Source organism: Mercenaria mercenaria, chromosome 9, assembly GCF_021730395.1.
Source record: "Mercenaria mercenaria strain notata chromosome 9, MADL_Memer_1, whole genome shotgun sequence".
Classification (NCBI taxonomy): domain Eukaryota; kingdom Metazoa; phylum Mollusca; class Bivalvia; order Venerida; family Veneridae; genus Mercenaria; species Mercenaria mercenaria.
The window spans coordinates 38470085-38492883 of record NC_069369.1 but is presented as its reverse complement, the minus strand read 5'-3'; the positions used below and the strand labels follow the sequence as shown (position 1 = coordinate 38492883).

Below are 22799 nucleotides of genomic sequence, written 5' to 3'. Positions count from 1 at the left end.
CCTGAAAGGGTCAGAAACTGGATATTTTGGTTTTGTCTGCACAAAAGCGGTTTCGTTTATGATTTAAGATATACCAAACTCTCTGTTTTAGTCTACTGTATTTATACACTAGTGAATTAGCATAATGTTATTGTGTTCTATATATGAGTAGATAATACGAATGTTTATAATGATTATGTCATAATATATTCTGAATATAAGAGTTACAGCCCTTAAAAGGGCAAAATTAGACTATTTTGGTCTTGTCTGTACAATAGTTGTTTCATTTATGATGTGATTTTAACTAAACTTGTATCACCATAAGATCTCGGTTCTATTCTTTAATCAGCCATATTCTATCATGGGTTATAGAGTTAAGGCCCCTGAGAAGCCCAGAAATTGGCTTTTTGGTCTTGTCTGCACAATAACAGTTTCATTTATGATTTAACAAACGTACGACTTGCATCAACAAAGGATCTCGATTCCTGTTTTGAACCAACCATATCCTATCATTGATTCAAGAGTCACTGCCTCTGAAAGGGCAAAAATTGGGTATATAAATTGGCTTTTTTTTGTCTTATCTGCACGGCAGGTTTCATTTGTGATTTGATTTAACTAACTTTTAAGACAACGTGTATCCTCATAATATCTCGGTTCTTTATTTGATCTAATCATATTTCACCATGGGTTCTAGAGTTACGCTCCCTTTAAGGGACAGAAATTGGCAATTTTGGTCTTGTCCGCACAATAACAGTTTCAATTATCATTGGATTTTAACCAAACTTCCACGCAAGTTGTATCACAATAAGATCTCTATTCCCTTCTTGAACCAACCACATTCCGACATCTGTTCAAGAGCAAGGGCCCCTGAAACTAGATATTTTGGTTTTTTCACACAAAAGCGGTTTCATTCATGATTTAAGGTATACCCAACTCTCAGTTTTAATCTACTGTATTTATACACTTGTGAATAATCAATTTCTTATACTTATACTTAAGATGCTTTATGAATACGGCCCCTGATATACTGGCTGAACAAAGTTTCCTGCGTCCTGTGTCAATATTTTAACTTAAATAACTTCTTTCTGAAACTATTGGTCAGTAGCAATAAACTTTGTTAAATGGTTCACCTTAGCCCATTTTAGAGGGCTCCAGTGCTAAATAGAAAAAAATAGTTTAAACAATAACTTCTCACGAAGTGCTCGGTGGATCTTCTGTAGCATTGTTATGATCTCTTCTGCTAGTTTGGTTCAAATGGGGCACTTGTGTCCGCTTTAAGGAGCCAAAGGGGCTAAACATGAAAACCCCCCAGAAAAAAAACAGAAAAAAAAAACAAACGAAAAAACATTTAAACAACCTCTTCTTCTGAACTGCCTGATGAATGTTCATCAAACTTGGCATATAGCATTATTTAAACGTCCTCTGTGATTTTGGTCCAATGAATGCAATTTGCCCCTTTTAGGTGCCATTAGACCTAAAAAGATAAAAATATCTTTAAACGACTTCTCCAAAACTACTGTCTGACGGACCTTCATCAAACTTTTTGAGTAACATCATTATAAGGTATAATGCTACATGTTTAAGGGCTGCACAGCATGTACATGATAATACCTTTAAACGGCTTCTTCTCATGAACCTGTGGATAGATCTTCATCACACTTTGTTGGTAGCATCATTATAAGATCCTCTCAAAATGGGGTCACTTTTCTTTATTATGGACCACTAGAGCTAAAAATGAAAATACCTTTAAACGATTTAATCTCATGAATCGCTTAATTGAACTGCATCCAATGTTGTCTGTAGCAATTTTTTTAGTCTTCTTCCATTTCATTTTCAATTGAGACAGTTGGCCCTTTATAGGAACTGAAACGGTTAGCATGAAAATACCTTTAAAAAATTTCTTTTTTTTGTACCTTTTTTAGTGACTTCTCTTCATGAACTGCTTGATGCACTAACTTCATCAAGCTGTGTCGGTAGCATCGTGAAGCCTAAGATCTTTTATTCAATTTACTATTGAATATATTAAGGCCGCTGCATTATACTTTTTGACCCTCGCAAGAATTATTGATATGTTTCTCCTGTGAACGATATAAGGTATATTTAGGCTGTAGCACACGTTACAGTATTGACTGGTATATGTGGCAGTTAAATACTCTACGGTTGTAACCGCTTACTCTTTAGCCACTAGAGTATAAGTATTTCATTATATCTTTTGTTAGTACAGAGAGCTGAATTTTCCTGGCAAGTTTCAGTGGTTCCGATTTTGCGATGCTAGAGGTCTTACCAAGAAACGGACAGAATCCGAGAGCTTACTGCAAGACCTGAAGAAAGTGGTTCGCGGACATGTCAGAAGTGGCTATAAGGTATTTTGTGTGTAGGAAATGGTCATAACTTTTGATTTTTGTACATAGTAGTACATGTTTTTATGATGACATATCTTAGAAATATATAGTTTGACTAATACATAATACTGTTGGATTACACTTCGTGATAAAATCAATCACCAGGTATCAACTTGATCTTTTCATTTGTCAGAACAATACATTTTATGTTTAATTTGATAATTCTAACAAATTTATCACACAATAACTTTCAGTAAAATTTAAGTTTGTGTTTCCTTGACAACGTATGTTAAACAAATAATGAACGAAATATCACGCCACGTCAATATGGTCAAGTCAAGATAAATACATTTTTTTTTAGAAAGCTGGTGCTCAGCAAAACAAAATACGAGGTCTGGTTGTCTTCAGTTTGAAATACATTTTTTTCTGCAAACAAAACGTTTCAATTGTCAATTCTAGTTTTATGAAAGCAAAATATTTTGTGATTGTAACACTGAGCAAAATTACTCTGAAAGTTTTGGTTAACTCGGCGAGTTAAGTGGTCGGATATGGCATACTGATTTTTTGACAGTTTATATCCTGTATCCGGGTCATTTTTCAACCATGTTAATGCAGAGAAATGACTCTGGCTCACTCGAGCAAAACAGGTGGAATAACTAGAGCATTTTGATCATACCCCTGCGACTTTGAGCCATCAGTATTGTACTGTAAATAAGTCATCATTTACTTTGCCGAACGATTAAAATAGGATCATATCTTTGTCCCGTAACTTAATTTTCAAGATGGTCTAGAACTCTTAAATCTAATGACAAGGTTAGACATTATCCTAAATATTGATAATATCTCATTTTGGAATTCAAAGGCACTGACCTCCAGGTTTGGCTAAAAGTAGTGAATAATGACTTCAAAAGATAGATATTTAAAATATTTAAAATCGAGACAATTTTGGAAGGGTGACAATGTGGGAATATCAGAAGTTGGGTCGGGACCCCTTTGTTGACAAAACATGTTATATACCAAATTGTTTGGAAATGTCTGTACTTGTAATATCTGGAACTGCTGGTATAAACTGGCAAATGTGGTGGCGTTCCGAGGAAACCAAGATGGCGTCCAAAATGGCCGCCATGAATTGCCAGTTCCATGAAAATTTTATGTAACAGTGTGGGTGTTTTATTTAAAAAAACAATGCTAAATAATTGCATGGATATAATTTACAATATAATGTACCTCTATATAGAATATAGCAGGGACCACTTCAAGGTCAAGCTCAAGGTCATTTCAAGGTCAAAGTACAAAAAAGCGCACAAAAATGATATTACCTACTTATTTTTCCTAACTTAAATGATTTTACATTCACTTTTGTTACAAATGTAATATCGAAATGGGTAATTGCATGTTTTTCATTTAAAAGTTGTACTTTTAATAAAGAGTATTCATATGTTTTGGAAACAAATACTTTTCATACAAGTACATGGTGTCTAAAAATGACCAAAAAAGTCGCTGTTTCCGTGATAATTCAATGTTTGAATGTCACAGATTGATTTTAAATGTTTTTATGAATATTATCTATCTTTATGATATATATCAAATTTTCATACAATGCTGACTACCTCAAGGTCAATGTCAAGGGCGTTTCAGGGTCAAAAGACAGAGATACCCCTAAAAATTTATTATTTCCACTCTATATAAGGATTTCACATTGAATTTGGTCAAAATTGTTCTGAACAACGTATGTAATTGGAAATACGATGTAATGAATATACATCATGGACCAGTTCTCCTTATTTTCCAAATTATGTTATCAGTCGAAGGAAGGGAAACTCAAATGTGTACTCATATTTAAACTATGTCAAAATGGGGACAGCGTTTTTTTTTTTTTTCGTTTTTTTTACCATTACTATCGGCGAGAGAAAAATGAAAAGGTACAGTAAATTGCTTGTATAGAAAGTTCCGGCCATACAGGGTTACTATTAGGTACTATCGAAAGGTATCATTGAACCTTCAAGCTACACACCATTTGAAATTTTCATTTCAATAAACATTTGATTATTTTGTCTTTCAAACTTCTGTATTGCATCATAAAATCTTCCACTATTTAACTATTGCAACTCTTACTTTATTATAGTCTTTTAGTATTGGCCTAGACTACTGTTGTTTGTTTCGGGTTTTCTTTTGGCTTTTTGTGGGGAGGGGGTATGGTTGGGTTTTAGGGGAGCCTTTAGTCTGATCCTTTACAAGAATTTATATGTGAATTTATCTACTGTTTATTTTGAATGGGTTAAATGCCCGTCCTTTTAAACACTATTTCAGTTTTTTACAGACAGAAAGACAGGCAATTGATAAGCTTTGTCTTCGTTCCTAGGAAGAACTAGTTTTAGACTTGCATATTCAATAAGAAATTACCGACTTTTTCAACTAAAGAGGCATGGTCAGTTCCGGGAATCGAACTTATGACCTTCAGTCTATGAAAAGTCAAAGTGATTTTAAAAACGCAAATCCAAGAACTGGTGCACGAATCAGTCGAATTTTATATTTTAACAGCTAAACACGAGATACATTATATAAAGGCAAAGAAAATCTCCTATATAAATGACACCCCCACCCTCCCTTAATGCCAGACATCTTAATCCCCAGTAACCAGGATACTGTCTAGTCCATTCTGCTAAGGTTCCATAAAAGTCCCTGTAGACTTGACATGAAGTCCATGTCAGAGGATAACAGATTTTATTGATATGTACAGATAATTGGTTATTTCCTGTGTTTTGCATTTTATTTATTGAAATGCAGCTTTTATTTTCAGAGTATACACTAATCTATTTTAGTTGATAGTATACATATTGTACTTGATTTTCCTGTATTATGTACGTGTATGTATGTCTTGGTCTTATTTAGTTTGTATTTATGTTAAATGGCCAAAGGCATTGATTTACTGATTTGCTAGATAAAACTGAACTGAAGTATTGCAATTGTTCGGTCATCTTGAGTAATGTCCTAACCGATTAAATTATAACTCTTACAGCAAAGGAATTCTCACCCTTTTAGAAAACTCTCACGCTTATTTAATAAAAAATAAAATGAAATATTTATTTAAAACGGAACAAGAGAAATGACAGGTATTTCTTTATTCAATTAATATGATCTTGTAATAAGTGATAAAATAAAATCAGAAAAATCGATCCTTGCAATACTCGCAGCAATAGAAAGGTACCTGAATGCATTTACTTTTAGTTTTAATAAAAGATCCAGCAGTAGAGAAGTATTATTGTAAAAACACTTAATTTATAAAAAAAAAAAAAAGAAAAAAAAAAAGGGACTGCTGTATCTTATCAATTTGTTTATTTAGCTCTAATTTAATCAGGCTTTCTAAACTCGTTATGAATGTGAGAACTGGTTTGCTATAAAGTTGAGAAATATCACCTGCAATTTATGTACTGGACAGTAGCTATACAGTAGCTTATTATGATAATCAGAAGCAAGTCTATCAGTGGTCCAGTCTTGTATATTGGCAGACTTAATCATCCCCATAGGCTACATACCTGGCATCAGTGTCTTTAAAAGAAAAGTCTGCAGCAAAATGGCACTGAAATCTAGGCAGGACAATGCCTATACAATGTTTTAGAGGATTTCGACATATATATTTAGTTTGTATGCATGCTTAACATATTGTTTTTTTGTGGCAAGATTCATCTAGAACTTAAATGACGATTAGTATATATTTTACATTTCGATTAAACACCCATTTCCAAAGTATTTAAATCAACTTTATATCTTGTAAAATTCTTGGTCATGTGGCCAACGTTAACAAGTTCATTTAGTGTATTTTACCGACTTGTTGCGTCAATTCATATCTTACCTCGTATCGGTAAAAATACTGAAAGGGCGAAGTTACCTGTATAGACGAGGTCCAAAACTGTTTTCAGCATCACCGCTTTTGTGACGTAAATGGTAAAATTCTATAAATTAAAAAAGGAGATGGGACAATTTGATCTGCAAACGATAGTAATAACCTACAACGTACGATGTTGGACACTCCCTCCCATCCAACCGTCTTTTCAAAGTGAAGGAAAGGAATAAAATATTTGTCAGATGGCATAAATTATATCATTTTTTCAATAAGTGTTACTTAGATACCTCTCTTAGCGTAAAAAACTGTTTTAATTAGACATGTGAATATCATATTGTAATCAGCTATATTTCCGAATGAAAAATGTCACTTTACATAAGCACAAATGAAGTTTTTGTGGAGGCAAAATTCAAATGTCAGAATTTAAACTTTAAAAATCCATCATGATAACATGCAATTTATGAATACGTATAGATTGATTTGACGGTAGGTGGTAATAGAATTTAGGCACACTATTGCCTGCGGTAACCCCATCGGAGCAGGGGCGATTGGATTTCATTTCTGTTGGATGTCGTTTCTGTTCTAAACAGGAAAATAAAACAGACATAGATCCCCAAAAAAATGATTCTCTGTTAGCTGTCTGCAAAACTCGAAATGACAAGATAGCTCAAAATAGTGTTGTAAATGAAAAGCGATTCATTCTGGGGACGTAAAATATGCAGTCTTAAGTCATACTGCTCTAAATGTGTTCTTCCATTCAATTACAAAGAAAAAGAAGAAGCTGTTTTTATTTATCTGACAACAAAACATTACCTGATTTCAGCAGACTTATAACAGTTTTGACTGGAAAAAAAACTATTTTTTCTGTGGTGAAAGATGTAGTGTTAAGCACAAATCAAAATGGTCTAGAGTTTCTTAAGCCGGTGTTAGGGGTGGGGTGGGGGCATGAGGGGTTTTACACTTTCCACTGCCTCTCAGTCCACTATTGTTTTGCTCGGTTGCATTCTGTGCTTTCAAAGGATCTTCTCACAGATTTAAGTATCTTTCGTTGAAAGCTTCTGGAAATATCAAAATTAAAGAATGACACTAATCTGTATAACAGATTACTTAGTTCAAAAGGTAGTTTAGCGGCCGTTGAATCGAGCTATCAAAGGAAGAAGGATTTTTTGGCCAAATTAGAAGTGTTTGTCGAAAGATGCACAAATACTAATGGTAGTTCAAAAAAAGCTGTCGGAAAACAAGAAGTTGTTATACCAATAGAAATTGGCATGCTTTACATGATGGCTCTGTTAAATGAGACAGGGCATATTTATGGTGATGCTATTCTGAAGGACCTCTTGGTTGACTCTGATGTAATTGCCAAACTTACAGCAGAGCATACTTTGTCTAGAAAAGATTTCGACCTAGCGCTGAAAGCAAGCATGATGGTTGAAAAGGTTTCGAATAGGTTTCTTCAGAACATTTATCTTTGGTTTGAAACAAGAGCTGCCGGAAGACAGCAATTTAACAGCCTTGTCGGTTGAATTAATATAACAGTTGAAAACGGGGCACACTTCTCTATTAAAACAACGGCAATGCAAAGTTATGGAACCTGTAGCATGCACGATAATTCATCACAGTGGACAAGTGTGTGAAGTTTCGATCCATTCTCATCTGTGGGTACTGAGATACCAGCTTTCATACAAAATTAAACCAAAAAGGGGCATAATTGTTTAACAGTGTAAAGTAGTGTTATGAACCCGTACAGTGAATGAAAGATCATCACAATGAAAAATGTGTGCAGTTTCAGTCCATTCCCATATGAGAACTCACCCTTTTTATTACGTTTGTTAACGGATGGTTACATTATGATTGCAACAAAGAAATTTCTGAAAATTAGTGATGGAGTTAACGTTCTTTTGCCAAAATTACTTGTATATGCTCAAAACAGACAAGCAAATTGTTGCATTTTTCAGAACCCATGTTTTAACGTGCTGTTCGTATATCTGTTTTTAACACCTTAATAAAGTATTTTTCTTTTATTTTGTTTATCATAAAAGATGAATTTGAATTCACGGAAATCATTATCCATTCATGGTAGGTCTAAATAGTTTTGTATGATATAAGATGGTGTACTACTTGACTAAAGCTCTTTGCAGTATTTTACCATTAGACGACCATTCTTAATTCCCTTTCCTAAATGTCTGTTGATATTAAAAATTCAACAGATGATCAAAGTATATTGTACAACAAGACCTAACTTTTAGTTATAACTTTTAGATGAAACTTTCGCATTAAGACACTACACTATCATGGACACAGCGATTTATCGTGAACATCATGTACTGGAGTTTTCACAAAACATGAATACTATTTATCAAAAGTAAACTAATAAAAAGACTATAAAAATAATAAATAAATCTTACATGCAATCATTTAGCTATACCATAAAAATTAATTTATAACATTTGAACTTTAAATTAACATGCACACAGCGGTATTGAAGCAATTCTGGACGCCATGTACGGGTATGAAAAATATTTCTTTCCACATTATATAAAAACAAAAATACAACTTTTAATGAAACCCATGCAATTACCAATCTCGCTATTACATTTGTGACCAAAGTGAATGTAAAAATCATTTAAAATTAGAAAGGAAGAAATATTTTATTGGTACTTTAAGTACTTTGACATTGAAATGACCTTGACCTTGACCTTGAAGTGGTCACTGACATATTCAAGTTTGAGATACATTATAATAGAAAATTATATCCATGCAAATATTTAGCATTACCTTTATAAATGAAACCCCCATACTGTTACATACATTTTCAAGGAATTGGTTATTTATGGAAATTTTTGCCTGCAGTTCCAGATACTACAAACATTACCAAACAATTTAGTATATAACATGCCTTGTTATAGAGGGGTCCCACCTCACCTTTTGATGTTACAGAAAAGGCGACTTTTTTGGTCAGTTTTAGACAACATGTACTGGTATGAAAAGTATTTGTATCCACAACATATGAATACTCTTCATTAAAAAATAACTTCAATTTTTCGAAAAACATGCAGTTACAATTTTTTGGCTATTATATTTGTGATCAATATAATACAAATGATATTCATGCAAATATTTAGCATTGCCTTTATTAAAAAAATCCACACTGTTACATGTAATTTTCACGAAATTGGCAATTTATGGCGGCCGTCTTGGACGTCATCTAGGATTTCTCGGAACGCCACCATATTTGCCCATTCATGCCGGCAGTTCCATATACTACAAGCATTGCCAAACATTCTGGTATATAACATGCCTTGTTAACAGATGGGTCCCACCTACAGGGGACTTTTCAGATCATTACCTGGAGTAAAAGCGTGACAAACGCTTTTCGACTTTCATCGTAAAAAGTAGTAAAAACAGCAAATTTCCGTAACATAAAGTTTGTTAGTAATTGGGTTTTAAAGCCTTCTTAAGAAATAAAGTATTTGTTTCAAGATATCTAAAACAAAAACTTTTTTGTTATCGAACGATCTGGAGGCATGCGGCTTTAAAGATGAGCAGATGATATTTCTTCTTTTCGGTAGAAGAACAAAATATTTTTTCATTTAAAGGGAATTCATAATGATACAACAGTGTTAAGGGGACGCATAATGTTACATTCACAGTTCATACGTTTTACTGAAAAGAGGAAGGGATGCATATTCAAGAAATTGATGGTGGGAAGATAAAACACATATTCCTAAACTGAAATAATACTGATGGACACCTGTAATCTTCAGTACTTTGTGGATAAGGATGTGGTACTATGAATGTAATAGGAAAACAGAGGTCTTTGTAAAAGTACATTCAACACAAAATATTAAGCTTTTGTATAAGGAAAAAAACAGTTATTTTTACAATACCAGTGTTACAAATAATGTTGAAGGGATGAGATTTTCTTTCTAACGCACCAGGTTTGCTTAAACATGTAAAAATTTAACGCCACGTCATTTCTACTCGGGATGGACGCCATCTTTGTCATTGATAAAAATGTAAACAAAAATGATCAGAGTGGGATTAGCATTGCAAGGGCATAGCATGACATTCTACACAATGAATACCTTAGAACAGATAAGTAAGATGCTACACAGGTCTGGTGGGTTAAATGAATAACGTCGATCACTTGAAATTGATCTTGAATAGGTGGTTAATTTTAGTTTATTTACATGGTTTTTTAATTTTCCCACGACTTCTTGGCGATTCACTGCAAAAAGTATTATTGCGCCGGACGAACGGTAGCTCTAATAAACAACGGGAGACAACTTAGGTGTCAGCACTTGTATGATTTTTAAATAAACATGTCGATGATTATAATTTCTTATCAAATAACGAATCCTATTCAGATATTCGTCTTTATTTTATGCTTATTGGTGAAATATTGTAAAATAGCAATGAGATATAAATTGATATCACTCACAGTGCCGAACTTTTTTTTTTTCAGATAAATTATCTACCTTGAAATATATTCTTTAATTACCTCCCTTTGCTGCCTTTAAAATTACTGGATTATACTAATACTCAAGCAATACAGGAGTCGTGAACTGCTAGACAATCCTATATAGAACAGGCTAGCTATATAATTAAATTTGCAAAAGAAATAATGCTACCTTTGTCAGCTTGGTTGCTAGGCCTTGCCATTCATGTATCTACAGACATGTGCGTTTCCTCTACTTTCTTCCATTGGTTCACTGTCGTGTGGTAGATTTTACTGGCGACAACACATTCAGTTGGTTGTTGCCTTAGTTAATTATCACAAGACATCAACTCAACCTTACGTAATATGCCAGCATTTTTCGTCGAAGTACTTTCCCACTCCAACTCCAAGCCCAGACAGTTGTGTTCCAACTTCCATCCATTTTGTTATGCTATGCAGCTCCTAGATCAATATTTCCTAGCTATTTCTATTGAATCCATGATGATATTTAATTCTGCAGCTTGATTTTCCAAGGACTTACGCATATTCCACAGTTGTTTAGATTTCTAGTGTTTGTTTTTTTTTAATCTGACCTTCAGCGTGTGTTTTGGTAAACAAAGCAAGCTTCCGGTTATTCAACGAACTGACGGATTGAACCGAAAAGTTTTAAATATGCTTCTACTTAACTACCGGCATTTGTCAATGTCTCTGTTAGCTGCGGACTATGTATTTTTACACAAAATATTTAAATGCAGTTTTTGTTTTTAAAAACAAAATGGCGTCGTGTTGATTTAATGAACCTAATCACCAATATTCGATATTAATGTGCCTAAGTGTCCATGGTAATTTAGCGGATGTATCATATGTAACACGGTAGCTTAAATAAATCCGAATTTCGTCATGAAATATTGGATTTATATGAACATTTATGCACGTAATAAACAGAAAATTCGTCGATCTTCACAAACTAGCATAAAATAAAAAGAAAATTTGTTTGTTTGCAGTGAGATATCGAAATATATCATCACCGATAAGGGAGACAATTCTGATATTTTCACTCAGGCTCCGCCTTCGTGAAAATATTCAATTGTCTCCCTTATCGGTGATGATATATTTCGATATCTCACTGCAAACAAACAAATATCCTCTATTTAATATCAGAAAATTATTAATTTCTATGGACATTTATTAAAAATATTACTTACAGTGGACTACTTTGCGCACCAGACTGGTTTCCGCTTCAGTTGTGAGGCACTTCCGTTATACTTTTTGACAATAATAACAAAACACAAAATGAATCAATAAAGTCACTTATAAACCGACTGCTACTTAGATCAGTGTATTAAGTATAGTTGTTGTTACAACATTATACTTGTTCATTACGTTATGAAATAAAGTTTTTCTTGAACTACATAATCCATTAATTACGTTTAGATGATATTGCCTTTACAACTTGTCTGACCCCGTTTTTTACGTGAATGACAGCAGTCTCGTGCAACTCGTGCAAACAGAGTTATGAAAAGTATGGTGGAGAATTCAGGGACAAATTATAAATGACATTAAAGTGAGGATAACTGTATGTTCGTCCAGTTTTGATCATTGACATTCCTGCTGTGTATTAGTAAGCTTTGTGAATAAGATTAGAATGTTACTTTTACACATATACACATTGATTGGACCTCTCAACCTAATTTCATACCTTAATTTAGGGATTTTTAAATTTAAGACAATACATTTTCAAAAGTTTGTTGAATGTGTTTTGATATTTAAGTGCATTGTAGTTCATCAATACCAAGTTGAAAATTAATAATGGAACCATTTCTGTGCCCTTATAAATAGCCACTCGACTTCTGTAACGATAAAGGTTTAATGGGAAATATACTCTTTTAGTTTTGGAATGTGGCATTCCTTGACCACCATATCTTTTCTTATGCACTACGTTGTAAACAAACTAAATAATGTGTTTTAGCTTACATATGCAAAATGAAAAGAAAGACAGTGAACTTATTTCACTTTTTTTCTTTAGATTAGAATCTGTAGGATTTTGATAAATGTTTGGACAAGGTAAAGCACTATTATTTTCGCACAAAAATATTAATTGTTGACTTTGAATGTACACAATAAATTGTACGTAATTCAACAAAAACTTTCTTGTTTCAGTTTTTCTCGTTTTTATTTTAGTGAGCAATCCTTTGTGTACTTATAACAGTTAGAACAGTATCCATTTCATGTACCAAAACTTTGTACTTTTTTGCAGGTAAATTTTATCATACCCCAACCACTTTTTTTCTAATTTCAAAGTATGCGTCCCCTTAACTCTGTCAGACTATCTAATAGTATGCGTCATATTCTTTAATCTGGGCAATTGGTAACTTTGTCGCGATAATTTGGCGTGTAACATATGTAGCAGTGTGTATATAATTAGACTACGATATCGATTGTCCGCTTAGCTCATTTGGTAGAGCATCTGACTTGTATGCAGAAAGTCGCAGGTTCGAGTCCTGTATCGGGCCGCACATTTTTCCGCTCCTATTACATTTGTGCCGTGAGTGTGGTGACTAGCCTTGGAATCCTAGAGCTAGGGTGAAGCACTGGCACCAGAACAGAAAGAAAATGCTTCTGTACATGTTATACCTTACCCCTAGGTATTCTATAAGAACCATGGTCATGAACGGGAATCGCGCATTTCATACCTAAACACACAGTTCAGTAAATGTGTACTTTCGATATCAAACAAGTGGTAATTTATCTTCCATTGTGTACCGGTCACATTTCTTCAATACATCTTATCTTTAAAAACAACGCGTAGTTTATAGTTATTTCAACGTTACACAAAAAATCTCGCTTGAACTTCCCTGGTGAAGTTCCGTTCTAGATTACAAAACCATTCTGACTGGCTGTTGTGAAAATGTATGTCAATCGTCATTTTGCTACACGTGTTTGCTAAAATTTGATAATGCAGCATAAATGAATAAAATAATCAGAACAGATGCAGACCAATGTACATTTTCAAATAAAAGGGTCAGTATATTTTCCCCTTCATGACTATGGTTCTTATAGAATACCTAGGGCTAAGGTATAACATATACAGGGGCATTTTCATTCTGTTCTAGTGCCAGTGGGGTGAAGCAATGGGTGGGTTGTCAAAAGAATCTGAGTTTGTCTTTAAAAAAAAAGGAGGAATGTATAGATACATGTTGTGCATTCGGGCGTAAATGTACTTTTAATATTGAACTAATTCAAGTAAAGGGGTGCTTTAGTTTACTGAATACATATTTTATACATAAAAGACACCAACCAATCGGACGTACTAAACTTGTCTCGTTGGCGCAGTAGGTTAGAGTGAACGTCGCATACAATGTATTAGACATTTACGAATTAAGTCTACGTGGACTGTGAACACCTAAGACGATCGGTTTTTCAAGGGGACCGTCTCAACATGATAATATTAATTTATGTGTGGTAGGAAAACATTCCTATAATGATGGTAAGGTCTGGCTTATTATGTCACCGCACAGGATAAGATATGGATTTGTCTGTCCGTCCGTCTGTTCGCCAGAGAAATGTTTTGTCATGCATATCGCAAAAAGTATTTGATCTAGCGTCATAACACTTTCCTGAAATGTTCTTCAATATTATAAGTTTCGCATCTGCGACAAAGTTGAAAAGATGAGCTAATCTGATCGCAGTGTATCCGTATTCCACCGTCGTCGTCGTCCGAAATGAAAAAAAATCTAAACTGGGTCAGCTGGGATCAAAATATAGATCCGCAGGTAAAACATTGTGAAAACTGTAGAAAACGTAATAACTTGCGTCTCCATTCCTTTGTTGTTATTATACGCCCGAAGGAACGTATTTTGGGATACTCCAGGTGTTCATCTGACCGTCTGTCTGTCTGTCTGTGTGTCCGTCTGTCCGTCAGCAATTTCATGTCGACTCCTCTCTGTATCTCCTGAACCCCTTGTAGGATTTTAAACAAACTTGATACAAATGTTCTCCACATCAAGACGACGTGCAGAGCGCCTGTATCAGGTGGCTCGCTTTAAGGTAAAGGTTACACTTAGGGGTCGAGGTCATATGACTTTGTTTCGTGTCCGCTCTGTAACTCTTGATCTGTTTGAAGGATTTTACAGAAACATTGCACAAATGTCCATCAGAGCGCATGTTTTGGATGGCTGGCTACAAGATAAATGTCACACTTAGGGATCAAAAGTTATATAACTTTGTTTCGAGTGCGATGTGTTACTCTTGAACTGCTTGAAGGATTTTAAAAAAACTTGGCATAAATGTTCACCACATTGAGACGACGTGCAGAGCACATGGCTCGCTTCAAGGCACAGGTCACACTTAGAGGATAAAGGTCACATGACTTTGTTTTGTGTTTATGTTGCTTTGTATTGCGGTGCTCTTGTTTTTATTTGGCAGATTCCTTTTTTGTTCACTTACAATATTTTTAATTGAATTACTTCCCTTTTATGTTACTATAAATAGGTTATTTTGTAACTTTTTTTATTATTGGCCGTAGGTAAAAACCGAGACCACTTTTCTTTGGTACAACATGGATGGTACCCGCAAAGTTAAGGTGTATTTTGACATATCTGTACCTGGTAATGATTTTTAGTGGACTTAGAATTTTTCGGGAAATTTCTTCCCTTTGTTGTCCTTTTCCTTAGGGCTTCAACAGTAAAGTTCTTTAAATTTTGCTCCCATCCTCTGATATTTGACTTTATCAAAAACTTCTACCAAACAGTCTAAGTTAAAAAGGGACATAATTCTGTCAAAATTCAAATCAGAGTTATGAGGATTGTTTTTCCTGGTGTATACTTCAATAGTAAATAACTATTTTAAGTTTCAAGTCAATAGCTTTGATAGTAACAGAGAATTTTGACTTTATCAAAAACTTTAACCAAAAATTCTAATTTAAAAGTGGGCATTATTCTGTCAAAATTCAAATCAGAGTTATGGGGATTGTTTCTCCCGGTGTAGACTTTAATGGTAAATAAGTATTTAAGTTTCAAGTCAATAGCTTTGATAGTAACAGAGATATTTGACTTTAACAAGAACTTTAACCAAAAATTCTAAGTTGAAAAGGGGCATAATTCCGTCAAAATTCAAATCAGAGTTATAGGGATTGTTTCTCCTAGTGTAGACGTTGATAGTAATTAAGTATTTAAGTTTCAAGTCAATAGCTTTGATAGTAACAGAGATATTAGATATTTGATTTTATCAAAAACTTTAACCAACGGCGACGCCGACGCCGGAGCGAGTGCAATAGCTGTACTTTTTCTTCGAAGGGTCGACCTAAAAACAGGCACATCCAAATTTATATCACCTACCGCATAGTGATGATATAATAACCCAAACCCTATTGCCGTTATAAACTATTTTTCCTACCGCGCATAATATAATCAAATTATGTTGGTCCCCTTGAAAAATCGATCGTCTTAGGTGTCCACAGTCCACGTAGGCTTAATTCGCAAATGTCTATTAGGTGTAGGTGGGTGTTCAAATCCCGGAAAGATAAGATTTTTCTTTTTGTTTTTTGATAACTGCATTGTATAATGTCCAGCTTTTTTTCACAAAAGTCGTTATTAACGTTGATGATTCAACGGACGATTCAGAAACCGACACTGCCAGCGAATCTGAGGATTAACCTTGTTTGTGAATTGAAGTATTTTTTTTTCTGATATGAAATAAATTTTGTGAGAAAAAATATATATATATAAAAACGAATGGGAAAAAATGAAGAAAAAGTAATTCAAAACAGGAAATATTAAAGTCAAGGCAATAAAATAAGATACGTACTTTTTTAATTTGAATTCATAATACAATAAAATGAAATTCTGTTGGGGTTCGAACCCACAGGTTGCGTGCATGCCAAGTATCAGGGGCAATAATACACTGTGCAGTCTTTGATCGCAATTCGGTTAATTTCTTACATTATATACCTATTCTTACGTAAATCATCAGCCGAGATGATCCGAATACCAGATCCACCTTAGTTAATGAACTCGCCCAAAGTTATGTGTATATAATGTATATAATTAGTCTATGTTATCGATTGTCCGATTAGCTCAGTTGGTAGAGCATCTGACTTGCAAGCAGAAGGTCGGGGGTTCGAGTCCTGTATTGGGCTGCACATTTTTCCGCTCCTATTACACATACATGATTCATTTTATTACCGTTTCTTCTCCTTTATAATTTTGACAACTCGTACGTTACGGAACATTTATTTATTTAGAAGAGACAACAGTTATGTATGTCTAACAAAAATATTACTTAACACGGTTGAAACTTAAAGGTGTAAGGATCAAAACATTGTTTGAAGAGGACTTCAAACTTCAAAATGTTACCAAATTTGTATTTTATACGTTAGTAGCTAGTCTGTGTTCAGACCGTATGTTCAATGGAGATAACTCCTGAGGCTATTCAAATTTTGTATAATTATGTCCTTGTCTTCTCAAAACAGAGCCAAGACTGATGTAGTCAGAGTTTTTACAGATTTTTTTTTCTAAAGTAGAAAAAATTTTATAGTCTGTAGCCAGACTAGTTAGTAGCCTGTATGCACATTAATTTAGAATTTCTCTTTAATGTATTTACATAAATTATATATTTACCACATTTATACATATTATTGTTTAAAGAAAGTGATGAGATGTGTTCAAAATATTCTATCTGTCATCTTAATTTTTCTTGTTATTTTTACATTTGAATATCTAAAAAGTTGTATTTGTCTGTTTGCGACGTTCTATGTTTGTTTTGTTTTGTTTTTAGGTAGTGGCTATTTTTCAAAGGCTGATATTACAAATAACAAAAACATAACTATCTATATTCAGCAATCTGAAATAAAAATTATCCGAAACAAACGCTATCGCATGGTTTTGCTGGCAGCCGTTTTGGATTTCCATCAATAGAAAAAAAAATACAGATATAATGTATTCTCCATATTACAAAAAATAAAGGAATAGAACCATGAATGAACTAACCCCAACGCCCAACATTATTCCCTTAAAAAAAAACAATATTGAAATTTGACGGCTATTATGCAATTTTAAATTTAGTTAAATAATAAACGTTCAAAAAGATGACAAAGTGTCTTACAGAATCACAAGTAATGCAGACAAAGTATTGTATTCATGACAAAAGTAAACAAAAACATTTAATTCCATGCAAGGTAGTTAAGTTTTAATAGGTTCAGTTTAAGTTCTATTTCACTATATCACCAAGTGAGAATCACGAGTAATGCAGACAAAGTATTGTTTTCACGATAAAAGTAAATGATTTTGTCTTGATTTTACGAGTTACAGTCTATTTTAAATTCTTCCGCATTCAAGTAAATTTTCATATACACCAGCATTATACATACTGGCCATAACTGATATCCCTACACTTGTTAGCCCACCTGAGAACTAAGTGCTCAAGTATAGTGATTGTCCGGCATCTGTCGTCATCCGTCGTCCGTTAACACCTCCTAGCCTACTAAGATTGTTCAGGTTATTTCCCTAGGGTTAAATATAGCCCAGCCCCGGGAGTCACATGGTTTATATAGACTTGTATAGGGAAAGATGAAAATCTTCTTGTCAAAAACCACAGGGCCTAGGACTTTGATATTTTGTATGTGACATTATCTAGTAGTTCTCTACTAAGATTTTTCAAATTATCCCCCTTAGGTCAAATATTACCGCGCCCTGGAGGTCACATGGTTTACATAGATCTATATAGGGTAAAACTTTGAAAATTTCTTGTCCAAAAACAAAAAGCCTAGGGCTTAAATATTTGTAATGTAGCATCATCTAGTGGTTCTGTAACAAGTTTTTACAAATTATCCCCTAGGGTCAAATATGGACCCCGCCCCGGGGGTCACATGGTTTATATAGACTTATATAATAAAAAACTTTAAAACTCTTCTCGTCAAAACCCTCACGGCCTAATGCTTTGATATTTGCTATGTAGCATCATTTAATAGTCTTCTACCAATTTTTCTCAAATTATCCCCTAGGATCAAATATGGCCCCGCCCTGGGGGTCACATAATGAATAAAGACTTATTTAGTTAAAAACTTTGAAAATCGTCTTGTCTTAAATCACAAGGCCGGCCTAGGGCTTTTATATTTTGTATGTTAACATCATCTAGTGGTCCTCTACCAATATTGTTCAAAATATCCCCCTAGGGTCAAATACGACCCCGCCCAGGCCCGGGTGACATGTTTTATTTAGGTTTGTATAGGAAAAACTTTAAAAATCTTCTTGTCTGAAACGCGAAGGGCCAGGTTTTTAATATTTGGCATGTTGCATTGCTTAGTGGTCCTCTACCAAAGTTATTCATATTAGTTGAATGGGGGGTGGGGGGGGGGGGGGGGAAGGGGGGGGGTCCCAAGTTTTACATAGACTTGTATTAAAAGGAAAAAATATCGTTTTGTCTGAATGTTCAAGTTCTAGGCCTTTGATATTTGGTATGTATCATTGCCTAGTTGATCTCTAACAAGAATGTTCAAATTATGCCCCTGGGGTAAATAAGGCCCACCCCGTGGGTCACTTATTACATGTATAATTCATAAGTTATTTAGGAAAAAGTTACTTAAAAATTATCAGATCATATTTCCTAGAGTGTTTAATTATACTTGCCCGATGATCCCAAGTGATTAGGTGTCACTTGTCCTTGACCTACGGACCTGCGTTCTTATTCTTTAAGATACAGCCTTGAAATTTTGGATGACATGACAGTTTTGCACACATATATTAATACTGACTTTCATTGACCATGAATGTGACTTACTGACCTACTTTCTTGTTTTAAAGATACAGCCTTGAAATTTAGATAGTATGTACAGTTTTGCACACCGATTTGAAAACTGATTTTCAGTGACCTTGAATGTGACCTGCTGACTCACTTTCTTGTTTTTGTCGAGCCTGCTTGCGGTTAGCTTGATATAGTCGCCAGTTTTTGCGGTTTAGTGTATGTGTGTGCATGCATCTATCCGTCCGTCCGTGCAATTTTGTCTGCACCATAACTTTGACATGCATGACAAATCTTGTTTATATTTGGAATGAATGTTTACCTCAATAAGAAGCGTGTCATGCGCAAACCCCATGTTCCTATCTCAAAGATAAGGTTACAGTTGGAGGTCAAAGGTCAAACTGAAGTTTGTCCGGAGCATTTCTTCTTCATGCATGGTGCAAATTTTTGTAACTTGTCATGAATGTTCACCATTATGAGACGGAGTGTCATGCGCAAGAACCAGGTCCCTAGGTCTAAGGTAAAAGTCACACTTAACAGCTGGCGGGCTCGACATTCTGCGCGTGGGCATACTTGCTTAAGATATAGTTTTGAAATTTGAATGACATGTACAGTTTTGCACACCGATCTTTAAATTGACTTTAAGTGACCATAAATATGACCTACTGACCTACTCTCTTGTTTTTAAGATATAGCCTTGAAATTCGGATGCATGTACAATTTTGCACACCGATCTTGAAACTGACTTTCAGTGACCATAAATGTGACCTACTGATATACTTTCTTGTATACGAAATTGTTTTAAAACTTTCTTGAAGGATGCTGCAATGCCAAGGCTTTTGATATTTGGTAGGTTGCGTTGTCTTGTGGTCCTCTACCAAAATTGTTCAAATTATGCCTCTGGGGTGGAAAGAGGCCCTGCCCTGGGGTCCCAAATTTAATATAGACTTATATAGGGAAAAATATAAAAAATCTTCTTGTCAGAAAGTTTAAGGCCTAGGCCTTTGATATTTGAGCATATGTAGCATTGCCTGGTGGATCTCTAACAAGATTGTTCAAATAATGCATCGGGGCTGAAAAGAGGCCTCACTGGGGGTCACTTGTTATATGACTTATATAGAAATAAATACTTCAAAAATTATCAGTTCATATTTCCTATACTGTTCAATTATAATTACCTGATGACGCCAAGCGATTAGGGTCACTTGACTTTGACCTTTACCTACCGACCTATTTTCTTGATTTTTAAGATACAGCCTCGAAATTTGGATGACATGTACAGTTTGTGCACTGATCTTTAAACTATATTTCAGTGACCATGAAAGTGACCTACAGACCTACTTTCTATTTTTTTAATTTTTTTTTGCGTCGGTTTGCCATTTTAAGCATGTGGCTGATATTACTCAGGTGTGAGATTCAGAGTCATCATGACCCTCATTTTATTTTATTAATGTCTTAAAAACACTAAAACCACTGCCTTGAAACTGAGCATATGCTTAGAACAATATTTAAGAACTTCGACAAATTCAAATAATGATGTGACATGAATTTATTAATCTAAAGACTTCAACCCAATTTTCAAAAGTCACAAAAATACACCAAAATTTCTAGAAATTTTAAACTAGTTATGAGAGAATAGATTAACAACAAAAACATTGAACTTAGTTGGCATACCCTATCAAAATCTTTTCTAGTATTAAACAAATTTACACTTTCCTATCTTATATATGGATTTCCCGTAAATTAACACACATTTTAGGTGAATTTTTATACTTTTAAGAAATTGGATATGGTAGTAATTTAAAAATGAATAACGCTATATCTTTGCGTGAGTCGTTATTTTTGACATTTTAATAATTATGTTATAAATGGTTAGCCCCATATTTTGAGAATTCAAACAACACTAAATCATTAATAAGAGAAAGGGTAGTTTTAGATGAAAACTGAACACGTAAGGAACATGTATATCACTTTACAAACAATTGTCAATTTACCAATATATACACTGAATTCCGAAAAAAAAAATGCATAAAGGGGCCACACTTTCAGACAATTCAATGCTTCTGAACACACCATTTCCATTGAACTGTTACATATCTTAATTTTGATGCATTTACAATAATATCCAAGTGCTAAAGTTTCACATAACAAGGTTGAATGTAGATTTTAGCAATTGTTTTTGTCCACATTTAGTTTTAAAGGGGACAGTTTTTCAGAATATTTTAGGTACGTCGTTCGAGACTGTACGGTAGAACATGAAATGGGCAGGTAGATTGTTGGTAAAGATGTTTTTTCTCTACCAAATATTTCTGTGTTTTGATGATATACTCCTTAAATATTTGTTGGTCTAAATGTATGCTTTATTTTTAAAAATGTCAGTTAAGTAAAATAGAAAATGACAGGTTAGCTGTTTGGGTCAGTAATTTATAAATAACTACTAAATGTTAAACTAATATTAAATATTTCTGGTTTATTTTGTTTTAGTTTCTCCCAGAAGGGTCCATCAAGGAAGACAACGAAAGCTTTTACATAAAGCATCCCTCTTTAGCCCAGAGAATGCATGGAGTCATCATTGTATTTGATGTCAATGAAGCATATGACATCCATGCCAACCATATAGAAGACTTACATGAAATTACACAGACATTGAATGAAATGAGTAAACCAATTTTATCTGTTAATTTCACTTTCTATGGATTGAACGAAGTGAATTATTTTCACGACAAGTCTTGTTGCATTTTTGTGTTGTTTGGTTTAGCACCATTCCGCATTACTCTTAAAGCTATATACGGTGATCAGTGTTACATGTATAAAACTGTTTTATGTAAGTAATTGACAACTTTCACAAACGAATTAGATGTGTGTGTCAAATGACCTTAGACATATTATCTTCCGTCAATTATATATGAAAACTTGTGCATATCACAATATTCTCCCTTACGATGTGTCTAAGAGATTAATGTCAACAAAATTCATTCTGTAATTGGCACAAGAGACTACCAAACTATATTTCTTTATTTGATTGTCATGACTGATTTTTTTCTTTATTGATGTATACATATTATCGTGGATAAAAACTTAAAATTGTAAACATGCATTTTGTAATGGAAAACTAACAGACAGGAAGTAGGTCTGCAAAATTGAGCAATGATAATATTTCTAAGTGTTATCTACATATATATATGATAATGTTGTGTTCCATTTAGGAATAATTTAGAGTTGTTTTTCAGCACACCTTAGCTGAGCACGCACAAAATGCTCATTGTAGAACTTTGAAACATCTTCTTGTATGACACTGCTGGCCCGATTTCAACGTAATTTTACACAACTGGTCCAATAATTTTACACGAATGGTCCTTGTCTGACCCTCTACCAAGGTTGTTCAGATTATTTTGATTTGTCAAAAAGCATGGCCGCCAGATGGCGTGGTCACTTTTTCCTAGTTGTATATAGTGGAAAC

The 22799-nt window shown here is 34.1% G+C and overlaps 1 protein-coding gene across 1 annotated transcript in view; it reads left to right on the top strand.

Moving 5' to 3' along the window:
• Positions 1 to 22799, top strand: part of LOC128559488 (interferon-induced protein 44-like) — a 96475-nt gene that overhangs the window by 49863 nt on the left and 23813 nt on the right. Inside the window, exons 5-6 of the mRNA XM_053551257.1 lie at positions 2199 to 2342; positions 21824 to 21998. Of these exons, the coding sequence (XP_053407232.1) occupies positions 2199 to 2342; positions 21824 to 21998 (319 nt within the window). The remainder of the gene's footprint in view (positions 1 to 2198; positions 2343 to 21823; positions 21999 to 22799) is intronic.